This window comes from Crotalus tigris, unplaced genomic scaffold (genome assembly GCF_016545835.1).
Source record: "Crotalus tigris isolate CLP2741 ecotype Arizona unplaced genomic scaffold, ASM1654583v1 scf7180000018371.15429387391:27106975, whole genome shotgun sequence".
Classification (NCBI taxonomy): domain Eukaryota; kingdom Metazoa; phylum Chordata; class Lepidosauria; order Squamata; family Viperidae; genus Crotalus; species Crotalus tigris.
In genome coordinates, this window is record NW_024096970.1 from 22,009,240 (window position 1) to 22,030,219 (window position 20,980).

The following is a 20,980-nucleotide window of genomic DNA, read 5'->3' on the forward strand; positions in this document are numbered from 1 at the left end:
ATTTTTCTGACATACAGATCAGAAGTATATGTGCCGCGTGCAGTTATCGATGTTTCGAATCTACATACTTAGGACTATAATGCTATAAGGAAATTTGGGGGTAATTCCTTTCTACGGATCTTATTGTAACTGACTAGGGCGGCATACCACTGGAGCATAGTGATCTCTTACAGCTCTGGGCCTTCCACCTTATATTTGTTCCCTTTCTTTGCTTCTGTCTTTATTTTCTATTGAACAAGCACATAGATGGAAATGTGAGAATAGCACTTTACTGCATCTTATAAAGAGGGATCTGACCTACCCAAGACTACACTATGAACTGTTAATCTAGCAAAATATCCTCCTTTTGCCACAAATGATTTCAGAATTTGTCAAAATTACACAGCATATAAAGAATAATGAGTTTATATTTTATTGAATATAAGCAACATGTAACTCTGAACAAGTTAGTCAAATATAATTTGAAAATATCTGTTGTCAATACTATTTTTCCCTTAGAAGTTAGGGTACCTAAGTAAATTTAGAAATTCTTTAATACAGTCATTAAATAAGGTCAGCTCTTGCATGTATTTAATCAGTTAAAGTGGCTTGTTTATTTCAACAACCTATCAAAATAATCTAATACATATTTATAGAGAAGTTAAATTCTTGTAAACTGAGATCAAAATTGAACAATCCCAATCTTTTGCTATATTTAGCAACATGATACTATTGGGAGCAAATGTTAAGATGGTCATTCCATCAAAGATAGTACAGACTGTAATTTTACAATAACAAAGCGCTTTCCCTAATACTGATAAAATTTTCTGTTTAGTTTTTCCCTGGGGAGAAAAATCACCAGACTGCTTTTAAATAATTATCTCTATTCAGCCCTGCGGGACAGATGCCTCATCCCAGAGGGTCTTCAAACTTGGCCCTTTTATGACTTGTGGACTTCAACTCCCAGAATTCCTCAGCCATGTTTAGTTATCACTTGCTGGAGACTAGAAAGATATTCCTGTTCTATATATAGTAGAAATGTAAATACATTATATTGGTCCAGCAAACTGCAACTTTAAATTCAGCTGTCCCAGAGTAACTGCACCAGCATAAAACAAGGTGGGTATTTAGCTCACCACTTCACTTTTCAATGTATGAAACTGTTCACAAATTATATCCTGCAAGAATTTATACAGTCCTGAGGAGGAAGTCGAATATTGCTCTCTGCAAGGAGCCAGGTATTCTAGGGTTCTATTATCACAAGCAGCTCCAATTCATTATTATTCTGCATAGAAAGTTTGTTAAGTAACTGCATGATGCCAGAGATTGTACCTGACCATCCTTTTGCTCATTTCCAGATTTCCCTCATAAAACAAAACTATCACCTACTGACAAAGCTTTTTGGCTATGAGAAAAAAATCCATAATTCTGTTACAATATACCCTTTTAGTAAACCAGTTCAGAGCTGTTTTTGTTTTAACAACTTAGCCTCAAGTAAACTGAGCATTGTGAAAAGATATCGTATTATTGGATAATTTCCACCTATCTGACTTTTACAAGCATTTTTATTTTTCTTCACGGGACAGTTATCATTTTTTCTTCTACATTATTTCCTCGTTCCCCCACCCAGATTTTGAGGGAAATTCCTTTTTCTTTGGTAAGGAGGCTGCTGGAGCTCGGCCCACCGAGACAAAATGATTAAGCTACGCGACGAACCATACAGCCTTCCCCCTTGTCCTTCAGTTGTGCTGAGTCATAAAAGCAACAGCACTCGCTATCCCCGCCAGCTGGATACATTTTGGTATGCTCCGCCTATACCTCTTCCTCTCTCGCGCTCCCTCCACTCCCAAGTGCGTTCATGCATTCATCCGATCATGCTGCCACCCTCATCCAGAATCCGATGGTACGTCCCAGGCTCCCCCTGCGGCTGAGTGCGGTGGTAGGCTCCGGCGGTAGCAGAGTCCCGTCCGGTCCCGCCCCGCCTCCCTCCGCCTTGTCATTGATGTTGTTGTTTTTGTCGCAGGAGCCGGAGGGAAGGCCGGGGCCGGGGCCGGGCTTTGGGCTGCGGCCGCCGGCGGCTGGGCCGGCGATGTCGTCGGTGTGCGGGGGGTCGGTGGGCGCCGGCTCCTTGCCCAGCGAGTTGGTGGTTCACATCTTCTCGTTCCTGGCGGCCCCTGACCGACTTCGGGCCTCAGCCGCCTGCTCGCACTGGCGCGAGTGCCTCTTCTACCCGGCGCTGTGGCCCCGGCTGCGCCTCAGCTTGCGCGTCTGCCCGGCGGAGCGCCCGCGCCTCGACTTCTTGATGCGCAAGTGCGGCTGGTTCGTGCGCGAACTCCGCGTCCAATTCGCCGCTGATAACTATCCCAGCGGCGGTGGCGGTGGCGGAAGCGCGAGTGGGGTCTGCGAAGAAGCGGCGGCGGTAACGGCGGCGGTAGCAGAGGGGGAAGCGCCGCTCTGCCCTCGCTGGCTGGAGCTGTTGAGGACATACCTGGAGCTCGTGCTCTGCGTATTAAGCAGCGTCCGCAACAACAGGTAGGCGAGCGTTTGGACACCCACACCCACAAAGCCACACACACGAGGGACGGGGGTGGGGAACAAAGGCGGAAGCGGCCAGGTTTTCCCTTTCCACCACCCAAACTTTTTGCCCGCAAGATTTCCGTATGGCCGCAGTCCGGGAAAAGTTCTCGGATGGAGTTCAGAATACGGAGAAAAGCCACTTGTTCAGTGCCTGCGTCTCACCCAACGAAGGCGCAGGAAGTGAGGGGAGGGGAGGAGAATATGTCGCTGGCTTCACTAGGGAAACCCGACGGGAAAGAACATTCGCAAAGGAACACTCGTAGCATGTCGTCAACTGCAACGGAGAGATCTCTGCTGAAACGAGCTAGCGTTGCTGCTTTTGCTGGGAACCTCAAGTACACTGGGGAAGTGTCCTTATCTTTGAAGTGTCGCCTAAACGACGGCTTTTCTTGGGCACCGTTCTCTATAAGATGCCTCCTGTTTCGATGAATTGATTGTATATTTACCCGAAGCCTATCAGTTCTTGTGACGTTTACCCTGATACTTGACCGATAATCAGTATTTTAAAATACCTCTCTTTTAAAAGTGCATGATACTAATTGGAAGCCAGCATCGGAGCAAGTGGACTATGGGCTGAAAAACATGATGTAGTGCATTTGTTAAGTATTTATGAGTCTTAGCAAAACGAAATCCTTCAAAATTGGAGAAAGTGGCTTGAAAGTCTCCCTTCTAGTACAATTTTCAGATTAGTCAGTGCAAACATCCTAAAGTCGCTTACATTTTATTTATATACCGTATACAATTTAGAGGTTGCCTAACTGCAAACAACTCACACAATTAAGAGCAAAACAAGTACAAAACAACTACAACTACAAAACACTGCAGCCACCTTAGCCTAAAAGCCTTGAAGAATAGCCAGGTTTTCAAAGGCTTTGGAACATCATTAGAGTGGGAACTATATGGATGGGGGGGGGGGTGATATATTATACCAGAAGGAGGTGCCTCAACAGTACTCATTATATTAATAACATAAGAGAATTTTTTTAAAGGAAAACCATATGCAATATGATTTAGTAAATCTTAAGCTCTCTTCGGCTTTTGTTTTGTATTCATCAAATAACTCATCAAAGAATTCTAAGATTTCTAACCTTTCAAGGTCGTAACAAAATACCCTAGTTTATACAGTTACTTCTAAGGTTGTTAACCTATCTTCTTTCCCTTTCCTTTTCATTACTGTTATATCTCCCTGCTTCATTACAAATTAAAATGTCCTTTCAGTAAGATTGTGCTTTTCTTTTTCTTCGTGCTGTGCTTTGTCCCATTTTTCTGTGGGAAATAAAATAAAATCTGTTTTGTATAATTAATTAATTTCTGCCTTGGAAGTGTAAATCAATTATGTTACTACCTTTTCCTTAGATTTTATATTACCTAAATAAAACAAATTGCATGTTTAGATTTTATATTACCTAAATAAAACAAATTGCATAATTGAAGTAATAAATAGGACACAGCTCTGAATCTTACATTTCTAGCCTTATAGCTCAAGTCTCTTAGGTATTGTGATGCAACAGATTTTGTCACAAGAGATCATTAGATTTATCTGTAGTGAAACATTTAAGAGTGAGTCAGGAATTTGTACTCGTAGCTCACCAAGTTACCCATAGTTTTACCATAAGGTTTTTTAGCTGCTTCACATTTTTATTTTTCACATATTGTGAAAAAGCTGCAGTGAAATCATTCAATTCTGGGGTGAATCCATAAAATGAAAAAGTCAAAAGAAGGAAAGGTAGAGAAGACCACTAACAATAGTAAGCTGTTATAAGCGATACATATAATAAACTGGCAATAATACCTATACAAATTGAGAATCTAAATTAAAAAGGTCCACTTGGCTAATTTATTTGGCTAATCAAGCCACTATATTGGGATAAATAATTTGACAAATATAACAGTAATTCTCAGGTCTTTGCTGTAAGTAGAAAAATGAAAGAATTTATACAAGGTAGATCTTTTTTGCTCAGAACTGCTATACCCACCAAACTATATTACTGGGCTCATCTCTATCTCATGATTAACCTTGGTTATTATCTATGTATTGTTATCTGTTCATGTGTGCAATTGATCTCTTCAGGTCATGTTTGTTTAGAACATGCTTCCAACATTATTGAAATAGCCTTATCATAGACAAAATGATTAGTCTATCGAATCACACATCATTAATTCTGCAGCTAATTAAGATTATGGGACAATCTTTGCTGCAGACTGTTTGATGGACATGATTGTAAACGCCATCAGATATAGAAAATCTAAATAGGAGACTAATAATGAATAAATGATATTATTAACCATATATGCTTATGCAGTAATAAACTGATTGCTGTATCTTTTAAAAAAAATGCTGTATCTTTTACAAAGCATTAAAAGTACTAATTTGATTAGAAAAATAGTGAAGTTTCTACTGACAAGTTTTAGAGTCTCTGTAGCCCTCTTCAAGTTCTGTCCCTCCTAACCTCCTATAAAGTTTCACAGATATATTTACCTTCACAAATGTATTTCTAAACCCCCAGAAATTTAAAGGGGGGGGTAAGCATCCCACGACTCAAGTCGGAAAAATAATAATTGATGGGAGAATATTGTATACATTTAATTTTATAGTTGGTCTTTGAAATTTTCTCTTTTCAAAGCTGTTTTTCCTTACAGAAAGGGGAGACCAGGCCTTTTGTTTATAATGTATATTTATGCCCAAAGGTAACTAAACAAGGATTGCTAGGTTATGGAGTGAATAAAAGAAATGTTGGTTGTAACTTTTAGTCCTACGGTAACAAACACATGATTCAGGTATCTAAGAAGTATAAGGAAATGGTTTGATAAATCCTAAAAATAAGCTTGACTTTTAACTTTTTCTGTGAAATAAGAAAATAACATTCCTCACTATGTATGGCAATTTCAAGTGGATTTAATCTCCTACTCTTAATGTAGGTAATTTATTGAGAAAAAACAACTGTGAAAACTTTGTTCTGCAACAACAATCAACATGGTTATACTATTATGAGAAAATCTCTGAATAAATAATGTAAGATTGCACCATATTAAAAGCGATGGAATTGAAAAGATTTATCTCATGTATATACTACAGCAGTGGTGGCGAACCTATGGCGCGGGTGCCAGAGGCGGCACTTGGAGCCCTCTCTGTGGGCACACGTGCCGTTGCCTCAGCCTCACCTTCCCCCACAACCCCCTCCTCTCCAGCAGCCCCCCTGAAGGAGAGTCACCCCTGACCGTGGCCCACACGGAGCAGTGCAGCTAAGGACATGGCAGCCAGGCAGCATAGACAAGACTCTGCCCTCACACCCCATCGTGCATAGTTGATGCTGCAGGGTACGGGCAGAGGGAGTGACCGCTGTAGTGCTGCTGGGCTGCCTGGGCGATCTGCGACGGGCCTTGGAGGCGGTGAGTGGCCCTGCGGGCAGGCGGGGTGGGGGCACTCGGTCTCTAAAAGGTTTGCCATCACTGTATTATAGCCTTATTTACTTCTGAAGATAGTCCTATATTTTGGATAACCTCCATTCCACACTTGTAACAGTTTTTAATTTGCTTAATGTCAGCTGCATTATGTGTCATACAATATAAGTATTTTGTAGGTAGTGCAAGTTAAGAGCTGCATGCTAGGGCTGCAAGTAAAGGACAGGAATATATAATCTTATTGTGTCACCATACAAATCAAAATTTGCCCATTTTGTATATGGAAAGAAATTACATTAATGTGTGTGTGTTTGTGTTTGTGTATATAATCTTTATTAACAGGTTCAATTATAATAGTAACCTTGGTTAGCAGATATGGGCATTCAAAAAATACCCAAATATACAATGCCATAACTGAGTTATGAAGTTTGCTTAATCAGTTAGGAATGATCAATCTTTTTTACTCTCATCTACTGCACTAAGGAGCTCCCAGTGGAAAGGTTGGATATAAATGTAGTAATGAAGCCAGATTGTGCTTTGGAGTATGGGCAGTTTATAAACTTCCAATGACATATTTTAATTTCAGATATAAAAACTTGCAATCCTCCAGAATGTTTACAGTTCCCATTTTTCCTCATTGAATCAAGGAATGTTAGTATTGGAAAAGACAGTAAGAATCTAGTTCCTATTTTGTGGATTGCAAAAGCCATCAAAACCTTACTTTTTAAACGTATATCAGAGACTGAAAACTTTTTGGATCTTGTAAATCTAGGGTTAATTAATATGAAGTTACTTATCTCTGGAACTAAACTATGTTTTCTAATACGTTAATGATATTGTATTTTTAAACTTATTTACAAAAATAGGGTATGCAAGCTGCTTAGAATCAGTATCAAATGGAGCAGTATATAAGCCCATTAATAAATATTTTGAAACCCTTATTTGTTAATGACAGTATTTTCATTTAACACATTCATTCTGTGTTGTGGTAGCTCTGTATTGTTCATACCTAATCCGCCCAAGGAAATTGACTTTTGTTTTATCAAAGTGAACATTTTAGAATGTTTTAATTTGGAAGAGAAGCTGATTTGTTCACTTCAAATGAAGAACCCAAACTGAGCAGAGGATAGATCTGAAAAGAAAATAAGGGAATGTTTTGAAGTTTGAGGCAAAAAATTATTGATACACATTCATTAATGATTCTGGATTATTTTTCTAAGTAAATCTTATTTATCAGCAGCTATTTTGTTGTGTGTTAATGCCATGATAGTTTTGTTGGCTGAAGCTCATGTAGCTTACCAGATAGTGATGTAAAATACTTTCCATTTTAAATTACAATTGTTCCAATTTATAATAATTCACCATACTGGTTGGGGCTGACAGAAGTTGTAGTTCAAAAGACCACTAGATTCCTCCCCTTGCATTATGTGATATTAGCCAAAGTTCACTGCTAAAAGTTATCAGAGAGATATCAAAACCTATACTCATCCTGTATTTAGATGAAAATTTCATTGTGCAATATCATTTTGCCATAGGCAAGCAGAAGCTGAAAATAAAATGGAATAAGATGTGCTTTTACTGGAAGTGATTAAGATTGGCAAGTAATCTTAAAGGACTTAAAACAAACAACCTTAAAATAAATAAACACCTGGATGTTTTAGAAGCATCATTATAAATGCATTTCTGCTTCCAGTATATGCTGCCTTCACAGGTTTTATTTGGAATAGATAGACATAGACAATACATTCTATGCATTCAATACCTACATGGACAATACATTCAGTAACATCATGAGGGACCATTAGATCTCTTCTATGACTGTAAGTGCATAGAGGAGAGAGGCTATTGTGGACATTGAAAAATATAGCATATAAAGTATGTTCCTCTTGAATGTTAAAGTGGTGTTGGAATCAGTAAACATTGCTTAATATTAAAGTTGCTAAAGATAAAACAATTTTCTGTACTGGAGGATGATAGATTCTCCTCGAAGATAGGAGAAAGTGACATGGTTAATAATTCATTCAGTGTAATAATCAGGACATGTCCCTCAGTCTCTTAAATATTTGGGAGGTACATATTGTTACATCCTATTTGTTATCTACTGCCATTATATTTTAGGTTTGCCTAATTTGTATCTTCTTTACATGACTAGAATTGTTTTCTAGTTGGCACATAACTTTGTATGGAATTCAAAAACTACAGTGCATTCAGAAAGCATTCAGACCCCCTTCACTTTTGTTAATTTTGTTATGCTGCAGCCTGATTCTACAGTTGTTGAAATTCTTTTTTTCTCATTAATCTACACTCAGTACCCCATAATGACAAAGTGAAACAGAATTTTAGAAATCCCTGTAAATTTATTAAAAAGAATAAACTGAAATATCACAGTGGCATAAGTATTCAGACCCTTCACTTAGTACTTTGTTGAAGCACCTTTGCAGCAATTACAACCTCAAGTCTTTTTTAGTGTGACACAATAAGCTTTGCATACCTGGATTGGAGGATTTTCTGCCATTCTTCCTTGCAAATCCTCTCAAGCTTAGTCAGACTGGATGGCGACCGTTGGCAGAGAGCCATTTTCAGATCCCTCCAGAGATGTTCAATAGGGTTCAAGTCAGGGCTCTGGCTGGGCCATTGTAGGACATTCACAGAATTGTTCCTAAGCCACCCCTATGTTGTCTTGGCTGTGTGCTTAGGATCATTGTCATGTTGGACCATGAACTTTCGACCCAGTCTGAGGTCCTGAGCTCTGTGGAACAGGTTTCATTGAGGATATCCCTGTATTTTGCTCCATTCAGCTTTTCCTCAACCCTGACCAGTCTCTCAGTCCCTGCTCCTGAAAAACATCCCTCCACACCATGCTTCACTATTGAGATGATATTGGAGAGGTGATGAGCGGTGCCTGGTTTCCTCCACACATAATGTTTAGAATTGAGGCCAAACAGTTCAGTCTTGGGTTCATTGACCATTCACAGTCTGAGAGTCCTTCAGGTGCTTTTTTGCAAACACCAAGCAGGCCTTCATGTGTTTTGCACTGAGGATAGGCTTCCATCTAGCCACTCTGCCATGAAGCCCAGATCGGTGGAGGGCGGCAGTGATGGTTGTCCTTCTGGAACTCTGTCTCATCTCCACACAGGATCTCTGGAGCTCAGTCAGAATAACCATTGGGTTCTTGATCACTACTCTTACTAAGACCCTTCTCCCTCAATTGCTCAGTTTAACCGGGCAATCAGCTCTTGAAAGAGCCCTGATTGTGCCAAACTTCTTTCATTTGAGAATTATGGAGGCTACTGTGCTCTTAAGAACCTTCAGTGCAGCAGAAATTTTATTGTAGCCTTCCCCAGATCTGTGCCTTGCAATAATCCTGTCTCTGAGCTCTGCAGGCAGTTCCTTTCACCTCATGGCTTTTGCTCTGCTACAATATGCATTGTCAGCTGTGAGACCTTATGTAGAGAGGGGTGTGCCTTTCCAAATCAAGTCCTATCAATTTAATTTACCACCGGTGGACCAAGGTATAGAAACATGTCAGCAATGATTAAGAGAAATGGGAGGCTCCTGAGCTAAATTTCAAGTGTTGATGCAAAGGGTCTGAAAACGTATGCCAGTGTGATATTTCAGTTTTTTTTCTTTTTAATAAATTTACAGACATTTGTAAACTTCTTAGTGTAGATTAATGAGAAAAATGAATTTCAACAACTGTAGAATCAGGCTGCAGGATAACAAAATTGACAAAAGTGAAGGGGGTCTGAATACTTTCTGAATGCACTGTATATTGCATAAATATACAGAGTAGATGAATGTCTGAATAAAAGAGTTTTCTCTTTTCTCCTTTTCTATACACACACACACACACACAATATAGTTAATAACCTACCATGCCAGCACACAATTACATCTTCTATCACAGACATGTCAAACAAAAGGCCCGGGGACCAGATGCGGCCCGTGAAGTGGTTTCATGTGGCCCGCGAAGCCATCCTGGAAACAGTGAGGGAATGGTCATCACTGCCTTGGCCCTGGCCCAGGCCAGCCGGGAGCCAATATACAATTTTGTGGTGGCCATCTATGCTGAAACGCATTCAGTCTTAGCTCCATAAGCCCCCCCCCCGCATGGCCTGAGAGGAACAGTGAGGCTCCTCCAGTGGACCATGCCTTGGCACTTGCCCTGGTCCCACCCTCTTCTGCCAGAGACCCTAAGATCTGTCCCACTCCTGCCCAGGCCCCCACAGGCACACTTGATACAAACAATGTAGAGCTGGCCACACCTACCCAGTAGGCCACACCCACTCCATCCACGCTCACCCAGTAGGCCGCATCCATCCTGGCCACACCCACCCAGCCCCCAGAGGGCAACCGCAATGATGATGCGGCCCTCAGTGAAATTGAGTTTGACACCCCTGTTCTATCAGAATAGAAGAGTAAGTAATGTGCATTAAACCAAATGATCCTGGGATATTTTAGAATTATACAGGCAAGAGAATCTATTTTCATTTATTATAACATTCTTAATTCTAATATTATAGTCAGGATACATGATTGCCTATTGATTAATTTTTACAATGCTAATCCTTAACAATAAAGAAAAAGTAATTTTTAAAATAACAAAGGTAATGAGATACACTTGCCTTCATTATTATTTCTGTTTGTGTCCAATTTTGTCCACTGCCATCATATTTCTGCTTGGAATTTTTTTTCATATTTTGAAGAAACCAAGTTTGGGGAACATAATAAATCTGTGTCATCATATACAATAAACCTCCACTATTTGTGAAAGCTTACTACTTATATATCTTACACACACAGTCCCTGGCCCAAATGAAGAAAACAGTGTTCTCTGTATTTGTAGCAAAATAGGCAAGAACTATCAGTATTACTAGTTTTTGGCTGCCTTAGACAAATTTCATACATTGCCTTCTGTCATCATTAATAATTTTGCTAAAGAGCGATGCACGATAAGGCAACAATTTTTGACCAAGGTACCTCAAATGTGCTAACTTACAGAATGTGTCCAAAATCTCGGATCCATGGTTTCCTTAGTATTAAAATTTGGTGAACTGTATAAAACATTTTATGATATAAAAACAACAATAAAACAGCAACCAATATAAATTGTTTCTTTTCCTATCCAATTGGATAATCCCTCAAGATTGTAATTTGTTTTTAGATAGCTTCCTGGTAATGAATAAGAAATTTTTGTCCAAAAAAACGTATCACTCTCCTCTTTAGTAAACTGATTGTATCAGATTTTGCTGGCTTCTCAATTCCAGAATATAAAATAGGTCATAAATTGGATAACTGTGTCCTACAGTACCATTAACTCTGTAGCCAATAGTAAATAAACCACTCAAAGCTGTAATAAGACCCCAAACCTCTTTACCTTTCTATCCTTGGTTAACCCTTCTATGCCTGACTTTTATTTGTAATGTATAATATAAAGTTGAATAACCAGGAATAAAAATTGAAAGTAGTGATATTCTGAAATTGGTTAGACTGTAAGTTATGTAGTACTTATAGTGTATGGAATAGTGTACAACTCTCAGATGACAGCACTATTTTTCTAGAATCTACTGTACCTGAGGCAAGAAATCCTAGTCTGCAGAGCTAAAAATGATAGTGCCAGCTGTTGCTTCTGATTAAAATATTTACCTCTTGAGGTCAGTTTTCTACACGAAGCATATGAATCAGTTATTAAAGCTGGCTCATTAAAAAGTTTGGAAAACAATTTATATATTTTAAGGCTATATGATGTGTTCAGCATATTGTCCTGTTTTGAACCTGGATTTATTTGCAAAATGTACATGTCTTTGAATCTGTGTTTTTATCCTTTTATGAAATCATTGGGGAAATTGAGATGGTTTAAAAAGAGCAGTTCTGAATAATGTGTAGCCCCTCCATTGTTGATAAACTTTAAATCTCAATCAGTTCTACTAAACACAGCTAGTAATGAAGGGTTATCTATCTATATACTACCAAAACTCTAATTCCTGTAACATCAAACTGATCATAAAACAGTTTATGACATAATACAAAATGTCATTAAAAATTCCTATGCTGATATTGATTCTGCTATACAGTCTATAATGAACTGATCACAGGTTGGCTAGTTATCTACATAATACTAAAACTCTGATTCCTGTGATCTTTAACAGGACAAAACATGTACCACAGGGCAAAACATTTTGAACCAAATGGGTTAATTTACAAAGTGAGTCCAAAATCTGGGACACATGACTCCCATGGAATTGAAGTTTGACATAATTTTTATGATAAAGCATTTTATGATACAGTACAAATGTCATTAAAAATTCCTATGATCAGTTCCTGATGCTTGATTATGCTATACAGTTCAACATGGGCTACTTTCAAGGAAGATACTATTTCCCTGAATTTTTAAAGAACTTTTCAACTATATTAGAAGCTCTGTTATTGTTGAAGGCATTGAGGAATTTGGGAAAATTATGGCTGCTTCAGCGCTGCCAGACTGCTGCTGCTTCAGTTCAGCCAGGATGCTACTGCAATCACATGATGCTCATTTTCCTGACAGTTTCCCAGCCACTTTCACAATCCCTTGCTCCATCCTCCATCCAACAGCAGTCTCTTACCTACCTGCTGGAAATCACTAATTAGGAAAGTCTGAAATAGGATTTACACATCATATAAATGCTTCTGGATTGGGTGTTTTAATTGTTTGCTAATCATAATCCTGTGGCAAGCCTACCAACAGGGATTGATTGTACTTACCAGACAGAGGAGAAATAATATATTTTCCTAAGAATTACTGTAGATGATTGCATGTGCCTGAGTGTTATTATCTTGCATTTGATGAGAAGAATAGAGCAGTGGGTATGACTTGCAGTTTAGCTGCTGCTCCAAAAGGATTATTTGTCTGCCAAGTTGCATTACAGTATTTTTTCAATAGAAAGGAATATATGTAGCTCAAGGTTGAACTTAATTTTATTACCTAATTTGAGAATTTGATTTTATTACCGAATTAGGCAACATAATAATTGCCAGTAAGTGTTAGCTTTCCTCCCTGTTTATATACAATAGCTTTCCCTGCCAGTGTTAGTGGGAGTCTGGCTTTCTTATTGATAGTTCCTTGATTAAGATACTGTTTTCTGCTTGAGTGTTTGTCTGGTGTTAATCTCTGTTTATCTGGACATTGGTTGCTGAAAAAGATATCTGGTCTTTTTGTTTCCTGCTTAGCTTTTTTATTATCTCTTTTGAATGGTGTGTAAATGTAGTTTATCTCTATGTATCTATTGATGACTGATTTGTCTGAGTGCCAAGTTTCCAGGAATTCCCTAGAATGTTTGGATTTATCTTGGCCTAGGATACTCATATTTCCCAGTTGAAACTATGGTTGAATCTGTCTGTCTGTCATGAGATTAAAGGAGTGTTCATCATTTAATCATCTATGATCCTTAAATGGATTTCTACTTCTTTCCCTTTTCCTTCCCTATCCACTTCCTTTTTTTCTGTACCTTATCTGTAACCAGTTTGTTTTTATCTTTTTCTCTTTCTGTGACAGTGCAGCTAAACTCATCTCTCTTCTTATTTTTAGTTGTTTTGGCTTGAAAAGGAGAAAAGTGTTGGTGTCAGAATGATTTTGTGTAAGCAAGAGAATTACCATACTCTGGAGATTGAGATAAATTAATTTTATAAATGTAGTTTCTTATTTTAAGCAGATAATTTTAATTAGTAATTGAATTATTAGCTACTAATATTAATATATATATATATATATATATATATATATATATATATATATATATATATATATATATATATATATATATATGTTTTTGTTCTGGCCCTTCCATCTGGCACACACATGCATGAGTGCATACACACACACACACTGGCCAGGCCCAGATGAAACCAGTGGTGGATTTTACCTACATTCCCCATAATAAATGCATTCATACCCTAAATAGTCATTCTCTGAGTCCAAGGGTATCCTTTTGAGCTTTTTCATTTAATTTACCTGAATCTTTTAAAAAAAATTCTAGGTAATTTGGTTCACATACTGCAATGTTTCAATGTGGTTCTACAATTAAAAATTGCTATAGTTTACATTGATAGTTTATGGCATAGAAAGCAAAACATCTAATTTGTATCTGGAAGAAAAAATCCTTTTCAAAAGCTTATAAAGATTAGCCAGTCCATCATGATTATCCATGATGCTAGATAAGATTTGCCAAAAATGGTCCATAGCTTCATTGTTATAATAGTTTTTAACCAGAGGGTTGGCAGTCTACAAAAGTGGTTGAAAGAAATAACTGCTAAAATAAGCTGTCCCACTGATTTTGAATTAATTTCATTTTGTGTATCAAACAGGCTCTTTGGGGAAAGTCTGCTATTTTCAATGTGCTTTGTTACAGACAAATAGGCATAGCAAACAAATAATGGTAATAGAATAGGAGAACACTCTGACATATCCCTGGCATTAATTTGTTGGTATAATTTTTGTTGTTTACATCCAGTCCTTCTGGTAGAACACAAAGTTTTCTTCCTACAATAACTCTGCAATGAAAAATATTTATTGGGCCACAACACCTGGTCAGCTTGCCTGGCTGAGTAGATTTGAATAAGGATCTTCTTAATTCTACTTCAAATCCTTAACCAATGTACCACAACATTATTACCGGAGTATATATCTATCCTTTCTGTAAATTTGCTATCATTAGAGGTGTATCTGTATATTTTGATACAGATTGATTCACAAAAAGAACATTTTAAATATTGTATTCTGCCTGAGATCTGAGCACATTAAAACATTTGCCTTATGAAGTCTTCATTTGGTCATTCAAATACATGATGGTTTTAAAAAGAGAAAGACATACATGAAATGAAATGAAAGAAGCGTTTTGTCCATGTACAAGAAATAACCACAGCCAGACTCTTGTAAGTGAGGATTGTAGGTTCAGCCAAACTGAAACCTGGTTGTTTTGGGTTTCAGCTGAAACAAAGTTAGAGCGATCTTATAGGATGAGAGAGTAAGATTCGTGCATTTCACCTCAACTCTCTCTCCCCTCCTCTTGCCTGGCCCATGCAACCACTCGCCCTCAATCTTCCCTTTCCCTTTCCCTTTCTTTTCCTTAGCCATGCGTCATTGTATCCTCCATTGCCAAGCACTCCCAACTTGCACACTCTTCCCCTGATCTTCTTTTGACTTCTTTTTCCTTGCTAATCTTAGACTGCTGACCATGTCTTCTTGTTGCAGGACTGGAGCAAACATCTATGTTCTAGTTTTGTGTCTAGAACTACCCGTTCTGTATATGTAATGTTTTGGGCAGCCCTAGAAAAGAAAATGTTTTTTGAAGTAAATCAACAAATAGATAATTAAAATGTAAAGTATTTTTCCCTTCTGAATTTTATTTTTTCTTCTAAATAGGAATCTTCAGAAATTAAGTCTCTTTGGTGATATAAGCATTCTGCAACAACATGGAATTATATCAAATACATACCTCAGCAAAGTAGATCCAGATGGCAAAAAGATTAAGCAGTAAGTTGTCTGCATCATTTTACTACAGTATTGCAAAACTGTATGTATTGTTTCATATAAACAAAAATATAAATATAATGGTTTTACAAACTCATTATATAGTTACAGATCTAAATTGCTCATGATTTTGCAGTAGCTGTATTACATACATGGTTACTAGTTATTATTACTGGCATTGCGCTGCTCTTTTCAGAAAGTAGCCATAAAAACAGGATTGAACGGTGGATATAATTAGTAATATATATTTATACTTACATAAGCCACAATATAGGTAATCCTCAATTTACAATCACAGTTGAGCCCAAAATTTTTGTTGCTGACACTTGTTAAGTGAACTTTGCCCTATTTTACAATTTTTCTTGCCACAGTTATTAAATGAATCACTACAGTTGTTAAGTTAATAACATGGTTGTTAAGTGAATCTGGCCTCCTCATTGACTTTGCTTGTCAGAAGCCTCAAAAGGTGATCACATGTCCCTGGGACATTGCAACTGTCATAAATATGAGTCAGTTGCCATACATCCAAATTTTGTTCACGTGACCATGGAGCTGCAACTGTTGTAAATTTGAAAAATAGTCATAACTCACTTTTTTCAGTGCTACTGTAAATTTGAAAATTATTAAATGAACTGTTATAACTCAAGGACTATCTGTATTAGCTGTTCATAGCCGCATGCAGCCCATGGACTGTGGTAATGTTATTTACTTCATCAATCTGTATTCTATAGGAGTTCTAGCTGTGTATGATAGATAACCTGAGCATGTATTGAATAAAAAGTGGAACAGAGCAAGTTAGCGTGTAGAATTTCAGAAGGCAAACATTGATTTTATGTTATATTTATTTAAAATAGAGCAATTAAGGAACTTAGGTTCTGAACCTACAAGTAGATTTTCTCCAGAATAGTACAGTAGTGCAATTTGTATCTCAGAAATTTAAAGCTAGCATTTGTGTAGATAGCGCAACATGGGAGAACAGTATAATTTTCTTGCTTACCTGTTGCCTCTGAATTTATTATGGAAGGTTTAAATGGTTGCTTGTTTTTCTTGCAGAATACAGCAGTTATTTGAAGAAATTCTGGGAAACAGCAGGCAACTGAAATGGTTGTCATGTGGGTTTATGCTACAAATTGTAACGCCCACATCATTGTCATCTCTCTCAAATTCCATTGCCAGCACCATGGAGCACCTGAGCTTACTGGATAATCACATTCCGGGTAATACCACTCTTATCACAGCAATTGAAATGGAGCGCTTTATCAATCTACGCTCGCTTGCCTTGGATTTCTGTGATTTTACAGGAGAAATGGCGAGAGTTTTGGCTGACAATAACCATGTGCCTTTGCATCGACTATCTCTTCTGGTCCACAATATTTCTGTAATGCACAAATCCTTGGAGAATATGCCAGAAGATGAAGATTGGAAAGCCCTGACACGCAACAGCACTAATCTTCGGGTCTATATAATAGCTTTTGATATCAAGAGTGATGACATGTTAAGAATTCTTAAACCTAGTATCCCACTGGAAAGGATTCACTTTGACAGTTACATTACTTGCGTTTCAGGAGCTGTTGTTGATCTCATATCTAGGCAGTATGATAAGTTCCTCACTCACTTCATATTAATGAATGATGTGATAGATATGTCTGGCTTCCCAGATCTCAGTGACAACCGGACCGAAGATCCATTGGTTTTATTGGCGTGGAGGTGCACAAGGCTATCCCTTCTGGCAGTGCATGGTATGCAATTCCATAGGTGCAAAGCATCGACCACTTATAAAAGTACTTAGCATTGATTACTAGCATGTGTACAGATAATATAATAATGATAACAATGATAATAATGATAATGATGATGATGATAATAGAGTTGGAAGGGATCTTGGAGGTCTTCTAGTCCAACCCTCTGCTCAGGCAGAAAACCTTATACCATTTCAGACAAATGGCTGTCCAGTCTCTTCTTAAAAACTTCCAGTGTTGGAGCATTCACCGCTTCTGGAGGCAGGTTGTTCCACTGATATGCAATTATAATTTCATATCAACCATTTTTCTTATGAGAAAGAAAACTGATATAAAGAAGCAGGAATTAAGCTTTTCATTGGCTTTAGCACATTGTACTATTCATATAAATTAGGAATTAAAGTGCAGAAATTGTTATAATTTAAGACTGAGACAATTGCAAAACAATCAAATTGGAAGAAAAGAACCCTAGTTTAAAAATTATATATATATATATATATATATATATATATATATATATATATATATATATATATATATATATTACTGTTTGTTTATTTTTAAATAATTAACTTCCAGTAAGTCTTAAGATAACTGGCTGCTTAATCTAAAATATTGATGTGCTGTGCTAATAGAGCAGCTTACTTAATGTATACTGTATGTATAAATATTATGATAAATTTATCTATGCAAATTACTTAGAAATATTATTTAATAAAGACTGGTAACAAAATAGTAAAAGCCAATTTGTTTAGCATCTTAACCTTTTGGATGAATTCCATCAGTTGATCACCAAGTTATAACAAAGTTGTTTTAACTTGGTGTTAAATGAGAAAATTATTAGATGGAAAGGAAAGCAAACAGCAAGGCATTAGTTGTTAAATATTAAATCTATAGAATAGGAAGAAAGGAAGAAAATTGAAATCCAATAAAATAATGTGTGATTTTGTGTTTCAGGTTATACTGTTTGGGCTCACAACCTGATTGCCATTGCTCGTCTTCGTGGCTCTGATTTGAAAGTGCTTGAAGTCACAGAAGAAAGCATTGATTTTGACAATGGTGAACTGGCTGATCAGGATGTAGATCCAGTGCATAATCTCATTGAGCAGGTATCCCTTGGATTGGGTCGACCCTGGCATGCAGTCATGGACATAGAATTGCTCAGTGTGTTTACTGAGCCAACTCGTCATTTTTACAGAGAAATGCAAAGCTTCAGTGAAGGCATTTAGTTCTCTTTATTTACAGTTCCTGTGGTTACATATGCAAGTAGGGTCCTATTATGTTTTTTAGTAGTGTGAATTAACCCCTCTTGTGCTGTGTTTAATCAGTATTAGCTATATAGAATTATATATGTAAATGCTACTTCTTGATCAAAGAACGTAGTCGGGTATTGTTTAGAAGCTGAAAGTGGCAATGTTTAGGGCTTTCACGGTTAATGGACTTGTCTACAAAACAAAACAAAACTCAGATGAGGCTGAAGGTTATCGTGAGATTGCCAGCTAACTTTCTTTTTGTACTGAGTAAGTCTGCAACTTCACTGATTTTACTATTGTCGGAGTTTTTTGTGCTCAGAAGCCAAAAATCTTTTTACTATTCATAGCCCGGTGAATGCGGTCATTGTCATGTAAATTGGTAGCATGCTACTTAAGCTTTTTTTTTTTAAATCAAGACGATCAATACCATTTGCTGTAAACCTTGCTTTGATTTCACATACAATACCTGAAGCATGAATTTCTGCCATTCTGCAATCTCCTCCTTAAATATGAACAGTAGTTTCTTGCACTGTGTAGCTTATTCAGAGATTTACCTGACTCTGAAGGCTATAAGCTGTAGTTTCATTGTAAATTAATTATAGCTTCTTTTTCTCGTGGTCTGTCAGCTTCTCTGTCCAAGTTAGCTTCGGGCCCAGGTTTGAAAAGAAAAGTTAAGATTACACACTCCAATGGGGTAAAACCCTAACAATTTAGATATAAATTTATAAATCTACTTTGCTTGCACAAACAAACATTAGTCGTGAAATCCCTAGCAACTAAGTCACTGGATTCTCTCTGTCAGCGCCTGTGTCAGCTGCCAAAGAATAGATTAAAATGAAGAAGTGCCCACATGCTGGCAGGGGCAGGCCAATTTTTGGCCAGCCAGGTACTGCTAGATTGTAATATATAAGGTCGAATTTCGACCTGTGGTACACAGCTGTGCTGTGGCTCAGTCAGCAACCTCAGAACTCTTAAACATGCACCTGTTTCACTGTGAATAGTGAATGTAAAGGAAGGAAAAGAAACCGATAAAAACCTTGTTCTATCACAGGTATGAGCTGCTATGATGCATGAAGAACATTCCATGAAGTATGTTTTAAAATCTTGTTATATCTGAGAGGCTTTAAAAGCCGATTTAAACTGTTTCAGGGCAACCGCGGTACAGACGTGGTCTCTGTGAGACTTCCACCTGACCCAAGTTTTAAGTGGTACGAATGTTGTGCATTTAACGTTAAGGACAGTCTGCAATAATAAAGTAAGTGGCCAACGTGGGTGCCCAGCAGTGCTGAGACCTGGCTGCCATATTGTAAGCTTTGGAAAACACAATTTATGCAACAGATGTCCAGATATGATTCTATTTATGGAAAAGTTTATATGTGTTTTACAAATGGTTTTACCATCTTATATTAAAATGACCTTTGACAGGTGCGCGCTGTTTTGTCTCCAGTGAGCACATACCATGCGGATTTTATATGTACATCAGTAGAGTGAATCCACTGGCACAGTGTGTGTATATGCCAGATGTGGTGAGATTTTATCTTATAAATGTGATCAGAGTAAGGTAACTCCTGACAGAAAATGTAAGGAAACCAGCTGAGTGTTTGACTTGATGACTGATGTTGTATGGTTTATGTTAAATGTATATTCTTTTAATCAACGAATAAAGCATCAAAATTCATTGTTGTTAGGTACTTTATTATAGCAGTATGATTCATTTCCTATTGGCTTTGTTCATCTCCAGTGATTAAGTCAAGAATGCGTTGCACATCAGCTTGATTACGATGCGTCTGCTTGGCAATCTGCATGTATTTTTAATGGTCACAGCATCCCAGTTATATGATTGACATTTGCAATCTTCACTGCCAACTTCTGACAAAGTCAGTGAAGAAGTAAACAGGAAGCTGCAAGTTGTGGTAATATGATGTTGCATTTAACTACCTGCAGGGATTTGCTTAACAAATAAGGGAAGGTATATTTCAGATGTTATCAGTTAAAAGATTTTCAACTGGCAGGGTCTAAGAAGAGAGCCTTCTCAGCTGTTGCTCCCACCCTGTGGAACATTTTGCCCCCAGAGGTGAGGTGCATCCTTACTCTTCTGGCCTTCAGGAAGGGCATCAAGGCCTGGCTCTCCCAACTTCACTTGGAGATTTTGAAGGAATTATTCTTCCTTAATTCAAGCTATCTAGCAGGATTGTTGTAATTAAAAAAAAAATGAAGAAGAGCTGTGTAATTGTTATCACCTTGAACTCCTGGAGAAAAGTGGGGCGGCAATCTTAATGTGTAAATAAAAAATAGAAATATACTGTGAATTTTTATATACTACAGTGCAAAATTATATGTCTCAAATTTCAAATAACAGTTCATAAGCTGTAAGGCATCAGAAGGTATAAGATGAAGCTAACGACCATCTTTTTGATTATTAAAAAGACACATACAGGCGTTCTGCCTTGAGCAATGCAATGAATCTCCCAAATTCTTAAAGTAACATAAAGCTTTAGTTTATATTAAGAAAAGATGATACGACT

General features: G+C 37.5%; 1 protein-coding gene across 1 annotated transcript; it reads left to right on the forward strand.

Annotated features, from left to right (window-relative positions):
* The first annotated feature begins 459 nt into the window (after positions 1-459).
* Positions 460-20,133, forward strand: FBXO33 (F-box protein 33). The gene is made up of 4 exons (XM_039351783.1): positions 460-2,511; positions 15,356-15,466; positions 16,517-17,202; positions 18,160-20,133. The coding sequence occupies exons 1-4, from the start codon at positions 1,838-1,840 to the stop codon at positions 18,429-18,431; spliced, it is 1,743 nt and encodes a 580-aa protein (XP_039207717.1). The 5' UTR covers positions 460-1,837; the 3' UTR covers positions 18,432-20,133.
* The last annotated feature ends 847 nt before the right edge of the window (positions 20,134-20,980 follow it).